The sequence below is a fragment of the Ambystoma mexicanum genome, chromosome 11, assembly GCF_040938575.1.
Source record: "Ambystoma mexicanum isolate Mex_15411 chromosome 11, UKY_AmexF1_1, whole genome shotgun sequence".
NCBI classification, from domain to species: Eukaryota; Metazoa; Chordata; class Amphibia; order Caudata; family Ambystomatidae; genus Ambystoma; species Ambystoma mexicanum.
The window spans coordinates 1,452,512,000-1,452,526,466 of record NC_090934.1 but is presented as its reverse complement, the minus strand read 5'-3'; the positions used below and the strand labels follow the sequence as shown (position 1 = coordinate 1,452,526,466).

Sequence of the window (14,467 nt, the reverse complement as noted above, 5' to 3'; positions counted from 1 at the left end):
ACATCACATTTGTGTGCAGCGTTCACTCAGAAGGTCTGCTCCAACATCAGAGGCACACCACACTTTCCTATGACAATCGCATGATGCATCCACTTCAGAAACGTGCAGCATTTGTGTCCCTGCGATGCAAGCCTAGAGAGCTCACTCAGGGAGATGGAGTCATATTTGAAAGTGCTTTTCTTTGCTTACCATCAGTTGACATGCCCACAGAACACAAGCCCAAGCTTCATGATGCTTGCAAACATAATGAGCACCCTAGATGGCTTGGAGTGGAAGCAGCCCCACAATTGGAGACAGTAAAGCCCAAGATGGCAGACCAGCTTTTTCAAGGCTTGGTCCATCCCTAAAGTTCAAGAACCAAACACAGGTGAATCACCTAAACTCACCAAATGACAGTGCCTCACTCACTGACATTCACAGGTGTAAACCCTAACAGGAATCTCAACCCCAGGAGAGGGGCCAACGCTATACAAGTTGACATTCGCAGTCAGGCAGTGTGGGTATTTGGAGTAAGAGCTGCGGCAAGAATTTGTAGTGAGTTTGAGAAGGAGAAAGAAGTTTGGAGAAGGGGTGGAGAGAGGAGGGTGTTGGAAACAACAAGGAAGATAACTCACAAAGAGTTTGGAGAGGTCAGGAAGAGGTTGGCTGGACGCATTAGGGATAGGGCAGTTTGAGACATCAGGAGGAGGTTGGTTGGAGACATCAGGAGGAAGTTTATTTATTTTATGTATTGTTCACTTGATAGGTGCTTATACAGGAAGCAAATACTGTTTCAAAGCGCCCACAGGGCAACATGGGGGGCACAGGGGATGATAGACAATGTAATTACAACAATGTTAAATAATTAAATACAACAAAAAGAAGAGTCAATGTGGAGGAGGAGACAAACCTACTATGCCTTGCGAATGTTCAGAACGTGCAAGTGCAGAGGGCAGAGGGGTACGGGACAGGTGCTGTGGTGCTCATGGAGAGCAGCAGCGGAAGTGCTATGAAGAAAGGTAAGTGCAACCTCCAGTGATGGAGGGTGAGCCGAGGCAAGTGCAGAGGATGGACAGCAGCTGGGTTGATAATATGTGGGAGGTCAGGGCCCCGAGGATGCATAAGGGCCATGCGCACCAAGCAAGCTCTTGTGTAAAGCAGTAGGTGAAGTGCTATGGACATGAGACATCAAGAGGAGGGTGGTTTGAGACATCAGGAGGAGGCTGGTTGGAGTCATCAGGAGAAGGGTAACTTGAGACTTCAGGAGGAGGCTGGTTTGAGACATCAGGTGGAGTTTGGCTGGAGTCATCAGGAGAAGGGTAACTTGAGACTTCAGGAGGAGGCTGGTTTGAGACATCAGGAGGAGGTTGGTTGGAGTCATCAGCAGAAGGGTAACTTGAGACTTCAGGAGGAGGCTGGTTTGAGACATCAGGAGGAGGTTAGTTGGAGTCATCAGCAGAAGGGTAACTTGAGACTTCAGGAGGAGGCTGGTTTGAGACATCAGGAGGAGGTTAGTTGGAATCAACAGCAGAAAGGTAACTTGAGACATCAGGTGGAAGCTGGTTTAAGACATCAGGAGGAGGTTGGTTGGAGTCATCAGGAGAAGGGTAACTTGACACTTCAGGAGGAGGCTGGTTTGAGACATCAGGAGGAGGTTGATTGGAGTCATCAGCAGAAGGGTAACTTGAGACTTCAGGAGGAGGCTGGTTTGAGACATCAGGAGGAGGTTAGTTGGAATAAACAGCAGAAAGGTAACTTGAGACATCAGGTGGAAGCTGGTTTAAGACATCAGGAGGAGGTTGGTTGGAGTCATCAGGAGAAGGGTAACTTGACACTTCAGGAGGAGGCTGGTTTGAGACATCAGGAGGAGGTTGATTGGAGTCATCAGGAGAAGGGTAACTTGAGAGTTAAGGAGGAGGCTGGTTTGACACAGCATGAGGAGGTTGGTCGGAGTCATCAGGAGAAGAGTAACTTGAGACTTCAGGAGGAGGCTGGTTTGAGACATCAGGAGGAGGCTGGTTTGAGACATCGGGACGAGGTTGGAGGAACACTTCATGAGGAAACACAGGAGACTAGTGAGGCCACGCCAAGCAATATCGGGAAGGTACGAGAGGACATGTTTGGCCAAAAGCAAGAGTAGGGGTGAGACCGCAAAGAAAAGGGTTCTAACCCACGAAGTAAGATGAGGAATGAGCACATGGCATGGCACCAAGGTGTTGAGGTCCAGAGCAGGAGTAGAGAAGTTGTGAAGAGGGAGGTCAGGGTCCGAGGGAAGTGAGTTGGCAGAGTGGTCTTAAGACTACCTGTGGAAACCGGGGAAGGAAACCTCAATTGGCTTGAAATTAAAGTCCAAGGGAAGCTCAACTACTGCCCAGAGCTGAGCAGTGGAGACACACAAATGTCTACAGAAACCTCAAGGTGAACCAGAGGTGGTTGTATGCCACTAACAACCAGAGCAAGCAGGAAGAAGCCCAGAGCTAGTCCCCTTGAGAATGAACTTTAGAAATAAATCCTCACACTGTTAACACCTTGTGTTTTGGGTTTTAGCCAGGAGAGGACTTTGGTGTATTAAATAAAACCAGTTTAAAAAAAGAAAAATGTTATTAGAATTTGTTGCATACAAGGTAACAGCATTACACAGGAAATTAACTGACATTTGAATTTGTATCATCGGAAAGGACATTCTATGACAATCTAATCGCACATTTTCAACATTGACCTTACGAACTTTCGGTACCCAAGTAACCCCACTGTGATATAGCAGTATTTTCCAACAATTCTTTCATCTTTTCCCCCCTACCTCCTTCCCTCCCCCCACCCTGCAAGACTTTGGGTACTTCCGCTGAGGATAGCATTATTCAATGATCAGCGAGCCGTTCGGTAGGTGTTAGAAGCGTTAGAGGCATTTGAGGTGTTAGAGGCCCCCTGGCTGGGGGAGTTATCGTAGTATTTCTCTGCAGTGCATTGCATGGTTTGCTGGCGAGGAGACCTCCTACGGTTCAAGACGCGGGATTGGTCTGTCACTTGGCATTAGTGTGTTGTACCTGGCATGTACCTGTTAAGGTATTCCATCCATAGGATATCACATTGTGTGGAACTCCCATGTATGGAGGATGTGATCTTTTCCATAATGCACATATTAGAGGCCACATTGGCCCACTCTTTTTCGGTTGGGACCGTGGGGGATTTCCATTTTGTAGCCATCACAGCCCTGGCAGCTACTAACAAATGCGCAGCTATGTCTGTGACCCTCCTCCATTCATCACCAACTTTCTCAAATTCGAACAGGGTAAGATGGGGGTCAACTGTTCTCTGGATCCCGTCTAGGTCCCTGATCCACCCTAGTACCTCATTCCAATACATTTGAATACGTGGACAGCTCCACCACATGTGCCAGTAGTCTGCCACGGACCCACACCCTCGCCAACACAACGGACTGGATGACTGGTACATTTTGGAGAGCCTGTGTGGATCATATTGCCATCTTTTCAATAGCTTGATTGCATGTAATTTATATTGACACGAGATCGAGACTTTGGGCACTGCTCGACATATCCTGTCCCAGTATTCTGGGTCGATGTCGTCCCCTATGTCTTTTTCCCATCGCAGCCTGAGGGGTTCCGTGGAGCCCTCACCTGCTTCTATTAATACCTTATACAGGGCTGCAATTAATCCTTTCGTTTCTGTTCTGGAGTCCCTTCTTAGCTTGTCCCTCCAATCGGGTTTCGTCAAGACACCTTTAATCTGCAAGAAGTGGAACACAGACAGTGTACTACCCACTCCCAGTGCTTCCTCCAGTTCAGGAAGCGAGATGAATGAGTCTTTCTTAAGGAGTTGCCCCACCCTCTCTAGACCTGCTTCGTACCAGGACTGGAATCTCTCCACATTGGGAATCTGGTCATTGATGCCGGGGGACCATAGGTGGCTCCGTGGTGACGGCCACGTGGTGATCTTTGCCATACCTTTGCCTTCCCGCCATATGTCCCATATGGTTTCGAACATTGGGTGCGCTTTAGTTTTCTTTAACACCCTCCTCCTAGGGGACCATAGCCACTCAGAAACTGTTGCCGGGGACAGATAGTGGTTATCCATAGCAATCCACTGGGGCGATTTTTGGTTGCGGAGATGGGGAATGAGAACTCGCAGTTGGGCTGCTTCATAGTATTTTTGAATGTCAGGGAGGCCTACCCCGCCTTTATCTTTAGGCAGTATCAGGTTGGGGTATGCTAGTCTAGCTTTCTTCCCCTGCCATAGGAATTTCATAATTGACTTCTTGACCTCCATGAAAAATTGTCGCGGCATCTGGATGGGAAGCATTTGAAAGGGGTATAAAAATCTCGGAAGGCAGGTCACTTTTATTGCATTAAGGTGTCCTAGCCAGAATATGGTCAGTTTGTCCCACCGGGCGAGGTCCGCGTGGAACTTTTCAAGAAGCGCCGGGGAGTTAGCATCGTAAAGCTCTTGCAAGATCTCGTGACTTGTATCCCTAGATACTTTAGTTTTTGATGTTCTATCGTGAGGCCTAAGGGCAGATATTTATCATTGTTCATTTCTACTGACCCCTGGAGAGGGAAAAGTATGGATTTGGATTTGTTAACTTTAAACCCCGATATGCGGCCGTATTCTTCTAGGAGGCTGAGTGCCCTGGGGATGGATGTGTTGGGGTTAGTCACGTGGAGGAGTAAATCATCGGCGTACAGCGCCACCTTATATTCCACCTGCCCCAGCCGCATGCCCTCTACTTGGGCGTCCTCTCTCAATTTTTGGGCCAAGGGTTCAACCGATAGGGCGAAAAGAATGGCTGAGAGTGGGCATCCCTGCCGGGTACCACGTTTGAGCTCAAACCACCTCGAGTACCCCCCGTTAACTGCTACTGAGGCTTTAGGTGAGGTATAGACTGCCTGTATACCCCTTCTGAGTTTTGGTCCTATTCCCACTGTGCGGAGGACTGCGGCTAGGAAGCCCCATTCCACTCTATCAAAGGCTTTTTCCGCGTCTATGGACAGTAAGGCAGGATCGTCGCATATAGTTTGGGAGGCAGCAATTAAGTGGAGCGTCTTCCTCATGGTATCCGCTCCTTGTCACCCAATTATAAATCCAATCTGATCGGGGTGGATAAGGTGGGGCATATGGGTCTCCAATCTGGCGGCTAGTACCCTTGTATACATTTTGGCGTCCAAATTAAGTAGGGATATGGGGCGATACGACCCGCATTGCTTGGGGTCTCTTCCTTCCTTGGGGATGACCGTTATAAGTGCACGGACGAAAGAGTCTGGGGCAACCCCTGATTCGAGAATTTCGTTGAACAACTCGGCCAGAAATGGAGTAAGGAGGGTGCTGAAGATTTTATAGACGTCGGCTGTATATCCGTCTTTGCCAGGGGATTTGCCTAGCGTTAGTCTTTTGATCGCTTCTTGTATTTCTTCCTCTGTTATGGGGGACTCGAGGAGGGCCGAGTCCGTGGGCGCAACCCTGGGGAGACCGATGTCGCCCAAATAATTGTCTATCTCACTTGAGTTAGGATCAATTTCGGAAGTGCAAAAAAATTCATAAAAGTCAGCGAACAATTCAGGAATAGAGGGTTTAGGTTGCTCCTGAGTAGGCTCATTGTATGTTAGCTCTGTTACCCTACGCTCTGCCCGTTGGAGCCTAAGTCTAGCTGCCAGTAGTGCGTCGGCTTTATCTCCTTTTTCATACATTTTTTGTTTCAGTAGATGCAGCTTACGCACTATCTGGTCATGCTCTAAGTGACAGAGTTCTTCCCGTTTTTTTTTGGCCTCCTGAACTACTGAATCTTGCTGTGGTCCGTGGTGTCACTTTCTCTGGCCTCTTTATCTAGCCGGCATATTTCACCCCGCAGCTTGTTTTCAATGAGCGCTCTTTCCCTTTTCTTCCTGGCTCCCTCCCGTATGAGGATTCTGCTCCAAGTTGCCTTTGCTGCTTCCCACACTCCCTGTTTAGGGACCTCCCCAGTATTGTAAGTTTTAAAATATTCTCTGATCTCTGTTTCCAATTCGTCCTTAAAGACCTAGTCTCTCCACAGGGCCTCGTTACATCTCCATTCCCCCCCCCTAGTCGGCAAGTCCTCCCAGTGAATATCAGTTAAGACCATGTCGTGATCGGACCATGTTATTGGAGTGATTTCTGAGTGTGATGCGGTGTTGTACAGGTCTCGTGAGAGGTAAATATAATCTATGCGAGTGAAAGTGTTGTGGGGGGCCGAATAGAAGGTGTATCCCCTTTCCTCGGGTTGCATTTCTCTCCATACATCAGTCAGCGCATATACTTGCATCATACTAGCATTGTCATTACGATCCCCTCTTGTTTCCTCATCAGCGGTTGGGTTGCACGCCTTTCGATCTAAGTCCCGATTCGCCCAGAGATTAAAGTCTCCACCCAGTACAATGTGACCAGTAGCCTCCAGCATTATTTTTGGGATGGTTCTGGAAAGAAATCTGAGCTGTCCCAGATTGGGAGAGTAGATCGTGACCAGCGTTACTTCAACCCCCCCAATAGTTCCGGCCACCAACAAGGCACGACCCTCCTCATCTGACCAGGTTTTAGTGACTTGCAATTCGATCCCCTTTTTGATTAGGATCCCCACACCCCCCTTGCGCAGTACCCCCGAGCCCCAGAATTCTATTCCGCAGTTCCTCCCCAGGATGGGTCTCTCTTCCCCCCTCATGTATTTAGTTTCTTGAAGAAACAGAATGTCAATTTTGGCCCTCCGGAATTCCCTCGAAACCAATGATCTCTTAGTCGGGGAGTTGAGTCCCTTAACATTAAGTGTCCCTACTCTAAGGGGGCCTCGTGTGTTGCCTTCAGGGTTGGCCATCTTCTACCTGCACTAATGTTTTACCCTTCCCAGCGGGGATCAAGAAATCTGTTTCGCTTTTTGTCTCCCCTATGTCTTGCAATCCCTCCCTCCCTCCGCCCTTCCTCTCCCCTCCCCCCATACAACGGCGTCCGAGCGGGTCCAGTTAATCGCACTGAACCGGCCACGAACCACCAGCAGGAACCGTTACCTCACGGTCCTTTTACTAACAATAGCTAGCACATGAGTCTGAGCCCTCATTACGTCCCCTCCCCTTTCAAACCCTAATTTACAACAGTTGAGCATAAGTCTTGCACCAGACCGAAGTTAGGTCCCATTTGAAGCATTAGCGTCATGTAAGGTCTTTTGGTGCCTCTCTGGTACATTTGGTTCATTTGCCCCCCTCCGGGGAAACATTGCCTCTCCGATATTTTCTCGATCCCTTAACTTTCTGTCTCTTAGGGCCTTGGAGCCTCCATTCTCTCCCTTCATTCCTCAGTGTGTCTCCATCGTTCCTCTTTTCATTCGCCTCCACTAATTCAGATATGCATGCCTTTATTTCTCGCTCAGATCACAGCCTGATCCTCATACAATTGTGTTCAAAAGTGAGGGAGAAGAGGTAGCCCCACCTGTACCGGGTGTCTCGTTCCTTGGGCCATTTCGTCAGGGGGCCACACATCCTACTCAGGGTGAGTGTCATGGCAGACAGGTCCTGGTATATCGTTATCTGTGCCCCATATAGAGTGATGAAACCTCTGCGCCTCGCTTTCTCAAGGATCTTGGCCTTGTCCTGGTATCTGTGGAAGCGGGCGAGGACCGACCTCGGTCCTCCCGCCGGGCCTCCAGCCCTGTGGATCCGCTCTGTCCTAGGTTCGTCGATCTCGTCGTCGGCAACCAAGATCTTAATAATATCATGGAGTATTGATTTTAGTCCTTCCTCTGTCTTCCCGTCTTGTTCCGGAATTCCAAAGAAGCGAAGGTTGTTTCGTCGCTCCCGGTTTTCCAAGTCATCCATCTTTAACCTGTAGTCCTCCTCCCTCTGCTCGAGTTCCGTTATCCTATGTTCCAGCTGCGTCTCGATGGTGTCTATCGAGGCTTGGTTGTTTTCCACTCCATCCAGCCTATCCTCAATCTTGTCCATGCGTTGAGTGATCTTATCGATTTTGCAGCCTATATTGGCCACCATATTCTTTATCCCTGCCAGTAAGGCCACTACATCATCTTTCGTGGCGGCTGTGTCCCCATGTGTTGCCGCCTAAGTTGCCATTTTGCGGGAAGCAAGTTTGTCGGGGGGAGGTGCGTAGGCGTAAGTGGCTAATTTTTCTCTTGCTTGCATATATTCCGAGGTCCCAGCCCTGAGTGTAGTGGGAGTGGGGTTTGCACTCTCTGGTTGCGCCGTGTACACACAGATAGCTTGTTCGTGGTGTTCCCACACAGTGATTCCCAGCCTTAGGGAGCTGGCTGGGTGCCCTAGTTTGGTCGTGAAGAGTTTGTGTGACTTGGGGAGTCTTCGTTTTTCTATGGAGGGAGGCTGTAGCGTGTCCTTGCAGTGTTGTTACTGTTAGAAGCAGGGCTACCTGAGGAGGCACACGCCCCTGGTACGGGGGCCCAACCCTCAGTCCTGGTAGCTTCTCCGTGAATTGAGGAGTTTAGTGTAAGATCTCTCGATCTGGCTGAATAGAGGGGTCCTCAGATCGGTGTTTTCCGGCGGGAGCAGTGAGGTCCCGTCAAGGGGGAGCTGTCAGCGGGGGCGGGTGGGCCTCCCCTCCGGCGTCGTAGTGCGGTGTAATCAGTACCTGTGGCCCCGATGTGGCTACGGTTGTAGGGCGTGGAAACTATGTATAAAGTGTCCTCCCTACTCCATATGGTGTGCCCTTATTCCATTCAGTTGTCGCGTGTTGGTTCTTCAGGGGCCCTCCTGGGAGGGAGGCAGCCGCACCTTTGGGTGCATGGACACCTCACTTCGCTCACTGTAGCGGGTGCTAGGCCCTATCACCTTGCTGGAGAGTGTCGTCTGTGGGCCTCGCGTGCTACGTGGCCTTCGGCAGTAGTAGGGAGAGGGGGAAGAATATGCTCCGTTGCGCTGGGATTATGCTGGCTGCTCAAAAAGAGGCCCCACACCGCGTGGTGTGTCCTGATTCCGTCCGGGTATCATGCACAGGTTCTTCAGGGGCCCTCCTGGGGGGGGCAGCCGCACCTTCAGGTGCGTGGACACTCCACTTAGCTCACCGGGGCAAGCACTGGGCCCTGTCTCCCTGCCGCTGGATGTCGTTCGAGGGCCTCGCGTGCTACGCGGCCCTCAGCAGGAGCAAGGGGAGGAGTAGGCTCCGTTGCGCTGGGGATGTGCTGGTGGCTTGAAATGATGCTGCCGCGGTTCGCGCGGTAGCGCAGAACAGTCTTACGGGCTCCCGTGGACAGAAGAGGAAGGACGGCCGCCTACCTTGTCCAGTTGAAGGGGGCCCGTCTGGGTCCAGCCCATGCGGCCGTCAGAGCAGAGGCAGGTCTCAGCCCGCGGAGCCTGGCCCGCCAGACTGGCGGGTGCATACGCGTGTTCCGGAGGGATTCTCCTGGGAGCACGGAGCAGAGGTCCAGGGCAGTCTCTCTCTCCGGGGTCGGTGTCTGCTTCGTCCGAGGAGGCCGCGCGGGTCAGCTTTCCCCTCGAGCGTATGACTGCAGGGCTTCACTTCGGCCACGTAGCTGCGCAGATCGCGGCCAGGGGCTCCCGAAGTCTTTGCCTTTTTCTAAGTGAAAGCACCTCCGATTTTAGTCGGGTTTCCTGGGTGGGGTGGTCACCTTCCAACGCCTTAAGCTCCGTGGCCAGCTCTGGGGAGGAGCCGCAAAGTGGGGGCTCAGAACCACTTTCAGGACCTCGGGCTCGGAGCTCACACAGAGAGCGGGCTCATCCGTGCGCCCTCTGGTGGCCGATAAATAAAACCAGTTTTAATCTTAGAATTGTGTTGTGCCTCTTTATGGCCCCCACTGGTTATAGGGCACTACCCTATGAGAGGTCCCTTAGCGTGGTATCTATCTTCTTTAAATGTACAAAGAATTTGCTCTGTTGTGTGAGTCAAACATGAGGGTTTGGACTGCATGTAGGTCCACAGCAAAACTGTGCTCTCTGTAGGATTGTTCCCCTGGATTGGACCGATAACATAATTTCCCTGGTAACACCCTGGAGTGTGCAGTGATGCCTTTAGAAAGGAAGGTGGCATCACAGAGCTGAGAGTCCCATACGCTGGGTATAGTGGCCTCGCCCAGTGGAGATCTAAGGTAATGTGGGAGATTGGTTTAAGAGAGAGCATAGGGTATGAGGAGAATGCCAAATTCAGGGGTTAGAGTGGGGAGTTCTTGATTTGCCAGGTAACCATGAAGAACCATTAACAGGGGGCATCCTTTTTGTGCAGCATTTGGAGGGTCCTACATTGTGCTTCCAAGTGCCTATATGGTGACCATACATCTACTATGTCTGGAGAGACTCTAAGGGGTTAATCCTGGCAGGGCCTCTGGAGGGACTTTGGCAACCAAGAGATGCAGGTAATGACTTACTGATCATAACTATTGGCTGGTCAAAACTGGATGTGCTAGGCCCTAAACTTACTAAACTTAGCCCAGTGAGGTCTTAAGGCAGGTCCAAGGCCACACCTTTGGGGGTGGGCGCATGGCCTCACCTTTTGGGGGTACACTTGACTCCTGTGTTGGCTGGCTTTAGCTTGTTACTCCTGATACTGGTGAGTGTTCACACACACACACACACACACGCACACACACACACTTGAACTTTCCATCCTAACAAGTAGCAGAGGCAAGGTCCTAGCAAGAGTCATAAGCAGGGAAGTACACAACTCAGACCCCCACCCACCCACACAGTCACTGATGCCAATGGTGCTGAGTATGGGGGCATAAAAGGGAGGAACTGCCCCTTACTTTTATAGCAACAGGAGCAAGAACCACACCTTGCCCCCACAGAGATGTTCGTACTTTCCAGCTGCCTACTGCACTTCCCAAATGGTGGCACGCCTTATCAGTGCTGCAGGACATTAAAGGCGATTGCCTTTTGAGCCATGCACATGAAATGCACTGCTGCTAATGCAGTGAATGTGAGCAGCATCAGGGATGGGGAATTCTTTAAAGTTGAGTGTGGTCCTCAAAGCATGAAGCTGACGCAAGGTAGCACATTAGGCAAGGTGACTGTTGCTGTGATATTTAAGGCCACCCGTTCACCCTTTGGGTTTTTTCCAAATCCTTCCGTAAAATGTACTATAAAATGCACCTTTTCCAACTGGGAAGGGTTCGAGCTGGGTTTCTTGCTCATATTCCACAGAGGGGAGGGTGGTCGGAGGATTGGGCAGGGGAGATTTTGCCCCTTCGTCAAAATCAGAAGCCGGCAGCCACGACTAACAGAACAATGTAGGCCAGGACCCCCAGCGGAGCCCCACCTGGTGGGGATGTTTGGTGGTTTTGACCACAATCCTCTCCAACGCTTTCCAGGCCAACATGACATTTCTCATGTAAGTTTGGTAGCCCGGTCAGGGCCATCTCAAGGGATTTTGGGCTCTGTGCCACAGATGCCTTTAGCCCCCCAAGCAAAAATGTGAAGGGATCCAGATTCTTTGGCCGTTCCTTTGTTCACGATCACAGCCTGTAACTTACTATGTGGCCCCCATCAGCATCAGAGAAATGTCGAGTAGAAGGACCCATTAGGTTATACACTGCTCAGAGCGACCCAAATACAGCGGAGCCTTTCTCTATGTTCATTATGCCCGTCTGCCTTAGCCTCCTACCAAGGTCGAGTGCAGCTGCTTTCCTAACTTGAGGGTACACACCCAAGGGAGATTTGAAGCCTATGTCAGCGGGGAACCATGTCTTTCCCTTAACAAAGGGTTGCCCAACTCCAGGTGTCGAGGGCCAGATCCATGTCAGATTTTCAGGATACCCCTCATTAATATTCATGAGATAAATTTGCATGCACGTAATGGTGTGCCACACAGAGCTCCCACAGCCACACATTGTTCTAGGGCCACATTGGCACTTCTAGCCATCTGCATCATGTGCCCATGTGCCAGGCAAAGTTCCTAGCACCTCAAGGTGCCAGTGGGACTTTTGTGTCTCTGTGCCATCTGCTACTCGCCCAGTATAGCTGCTGGCACCTTGAGTTTCCAGGGCCGCCACTTTTGCCATACACACCCGCCCAGGTTATGTTATGTTACTTTGCATTTATATAGCGCCTTATGTACCATTGGTATAGTTTCAAGGCGCTGGTAGGTTGAACGCCCTCGAGAACCGAAGTTCAAGTCAGTAGAGAGAGTAGAGAGAGTCAAAGATGCGTGTGAGCACTGTATATGTGTGCAGCTGGTGTGGCATTCATGTAATAGCTGCTTCTTAGCGTTAGGTGTGGTGGTTGAGAGATCAGGAGTATGTGTTCGTTCTGGCAGGTTTTATCCAGACCGATTCTGGCTGTGGTAGGCCTGAGGAGAACACCTGGCTGGGGGGGGGTGTAACCAGCAGCGTTCAGTTAGAGTGATGGGGAGCATGAGGCAGATGATGGTATGAGAACAGCTATACCGAATGGTGTCATAGTATCGCTGTGTTCTAGTTGAAAGGTGGTGTAAAGAAGAGTGTAAGCGTGGTGATGTGATATGATGGTTTACATGCTCTTTCAAATGTTCTATGCACTCCAAACTATTCCATGTATGTTGCGTAATTCTATGCGCTCCAATCTGTTCCATGCACTCTAGTCCGTTCCATGTACTCCAGTCCGCTTTATGCACTCCAATCCGTTCCATACACTCCAGTCCTTTGCACGCACTCCAATCTGTTCCACGCACTCCAACCAGTTCCACGCACTCTAACCCGTTCCACGCACTCCAACCCGTTCCACGCACTGCAACCTATGCACTCCAATCCGTTTCATGCTCTCAAATTCGTTCTGTGCACTCTAATCTGTTCCATGTACTCCGATCCGTTCCGTGTAGTCTGAGTTGGTTTATGCACGCCATCCACATAATTCACCCGTACCTTCTAATATTTCACCCGTACCTTCCAACATGCTTCACCCGTTCCATGCACATATTTCAACTGTTCCATGCCCATATGTCACCCGTTCCATCCACATGCGTCACCCGTTCGACCATTCTCCACCTGTGCACAAACGAAGCCCCGCTTTCTGGTACTCCGTGGTTGTTGGTGGTTGAAAACATGCTCTGTACATGCTTGGACCGGCCCTGGTTATAAGTCCAAGCTTCAAGTTTATTAAAAAAAAGATTGACTTTAGATGTTTTTAAACCATGCAATCACGATCTCGCATTCATTTACACCCCTAAGATCAAGCTTGCATATAAAGAAAAACAAAGTTAATATTTTTTAAAACACTGATTTAACTGCATATTTACTAAATATCTATATTCTTAACGTAACATATATCAATGTTTAATGAAATAGCTGTCTCTGACAACTCATCTTATGCTGATTTAAGAAGCTGATTTCTCAGAGAAAAAAAGCGTAAAGCGATTGAAATGACAAGAAAGCCAAAGTGATTGACCTCTGACCCCTGACCAGATACTGACAAGCTTAATTAGTGCAATGCTAGCTGCCCCTGAGACAGACACGTCTTGTAAGTCACAATTTATTTATTTATATTTGTATAGCGTACTTACAGCCCAGAGGCATCGAGGCACTGTGAATGAACAATGTCGAATGGGAGTCAGGGAGTGGCTCTCATTGGATCCCAGCGTTAGAGAGGGGCTCCCATTGGATCCAAGTAGACCTCCTGTAAATCCCTCCATCCCGCGCAGCGGAAGGCGTAGAACCAGGGCTCAAGTCGAGGGTACACGCCGGTGGACGCCAGAGATCCCCCACTTTCTTCAGAGGGAACCTTGACATGCTAATTTTAGTGGTGACGCTACATTCGATTGGTGTGCTACCGAGGTGCCCACTGTTTGCTTTATTTAGGACTAGGCCCCTGCGTAGATCCGGAGGTCCCTAGCGATGTCCCTGCTGGTGTAAGGGGCTTGTGCTAGGAAGAATCTTTGCACCCCCACTTTGCTCCAGTCTCTGTCACTCACCCTGCCAGCATGCCTGATATTTAGCGTGTGAAGTGCTCAGCTTTAGGCCCGGTCTTTTAGGCTGCTGTCCGCCTCTGATTCACGCATTACAGAGATTATCGGAGTCCCCTGACGCAGAGCAGGTGCACGGCCCCTCTGAGCTACTCCAGGATAACGCGCGGATGTTCTCGTCATCCCTACCATGCGTTCCCTGGGCGGCACACGTGCCGGGGTACTCAGCCTTGAAATTCAAACGCCGCCCTCACCTTAACTCACTTAGGAGAGGCCCTGAGGCCGGCGTTCAGGCTTTTAAGCTCCAGGAGAGTGATGGGATTAGCCGTGGCCCAGGCCCATCGGCACCTGTGCTCCTAATCAGTTGTCACGGGGGCGCTGGTTCCCGTCTGGTGTGGCATGAAAGGGAACAGCTGGCCCCTCTTTCTGGAGAGCGCCATTGGGTGATCAGCCGGGTGCGCTTCTATCTCAGATAATAGCCTTGATGGCGAGCGAGGCTTCTCCGCTGCAGAGCCCGGGGCATTATTTGCCTGTCAATGTGCTGGCTGGGGGGAGGTTTGGGTGCGGAGGTGCGCCTGGTTCAGTACTTTAAGTGCGATAAGACATCGGGGGGGGGGGGGGG

The 14,467-nt window shown here is 50.5% G+C and overlaps 1 protein-coding gene across 1 annotated transcript in view; it reads right to left on the bottom strand.

Annotated features, from left to right (window-relative positions):
- Positions 1-13,958, bottom strand: part of LOC138504546 (gonadotropin-releasing hormone II receptor-like) — a 243,584-nt gene extending 229,626 nt beyond the window's left edge. The window contains exon 1 of the mRNA XM_069625107.1: positions 13,447-13,958. Within this exon, the coding sequence (XP_069481208.1) occupies positions 13,447-13,575 (129 nt within the window). The 5' untranslated portion in view covers positions 13,576-13,958. The remainder of the gene's footprint in view (positions 1-13,446) is intronic.
- Between the last annotated feature and the right edge of the window lie 509 nt (positions 13,959-14,467).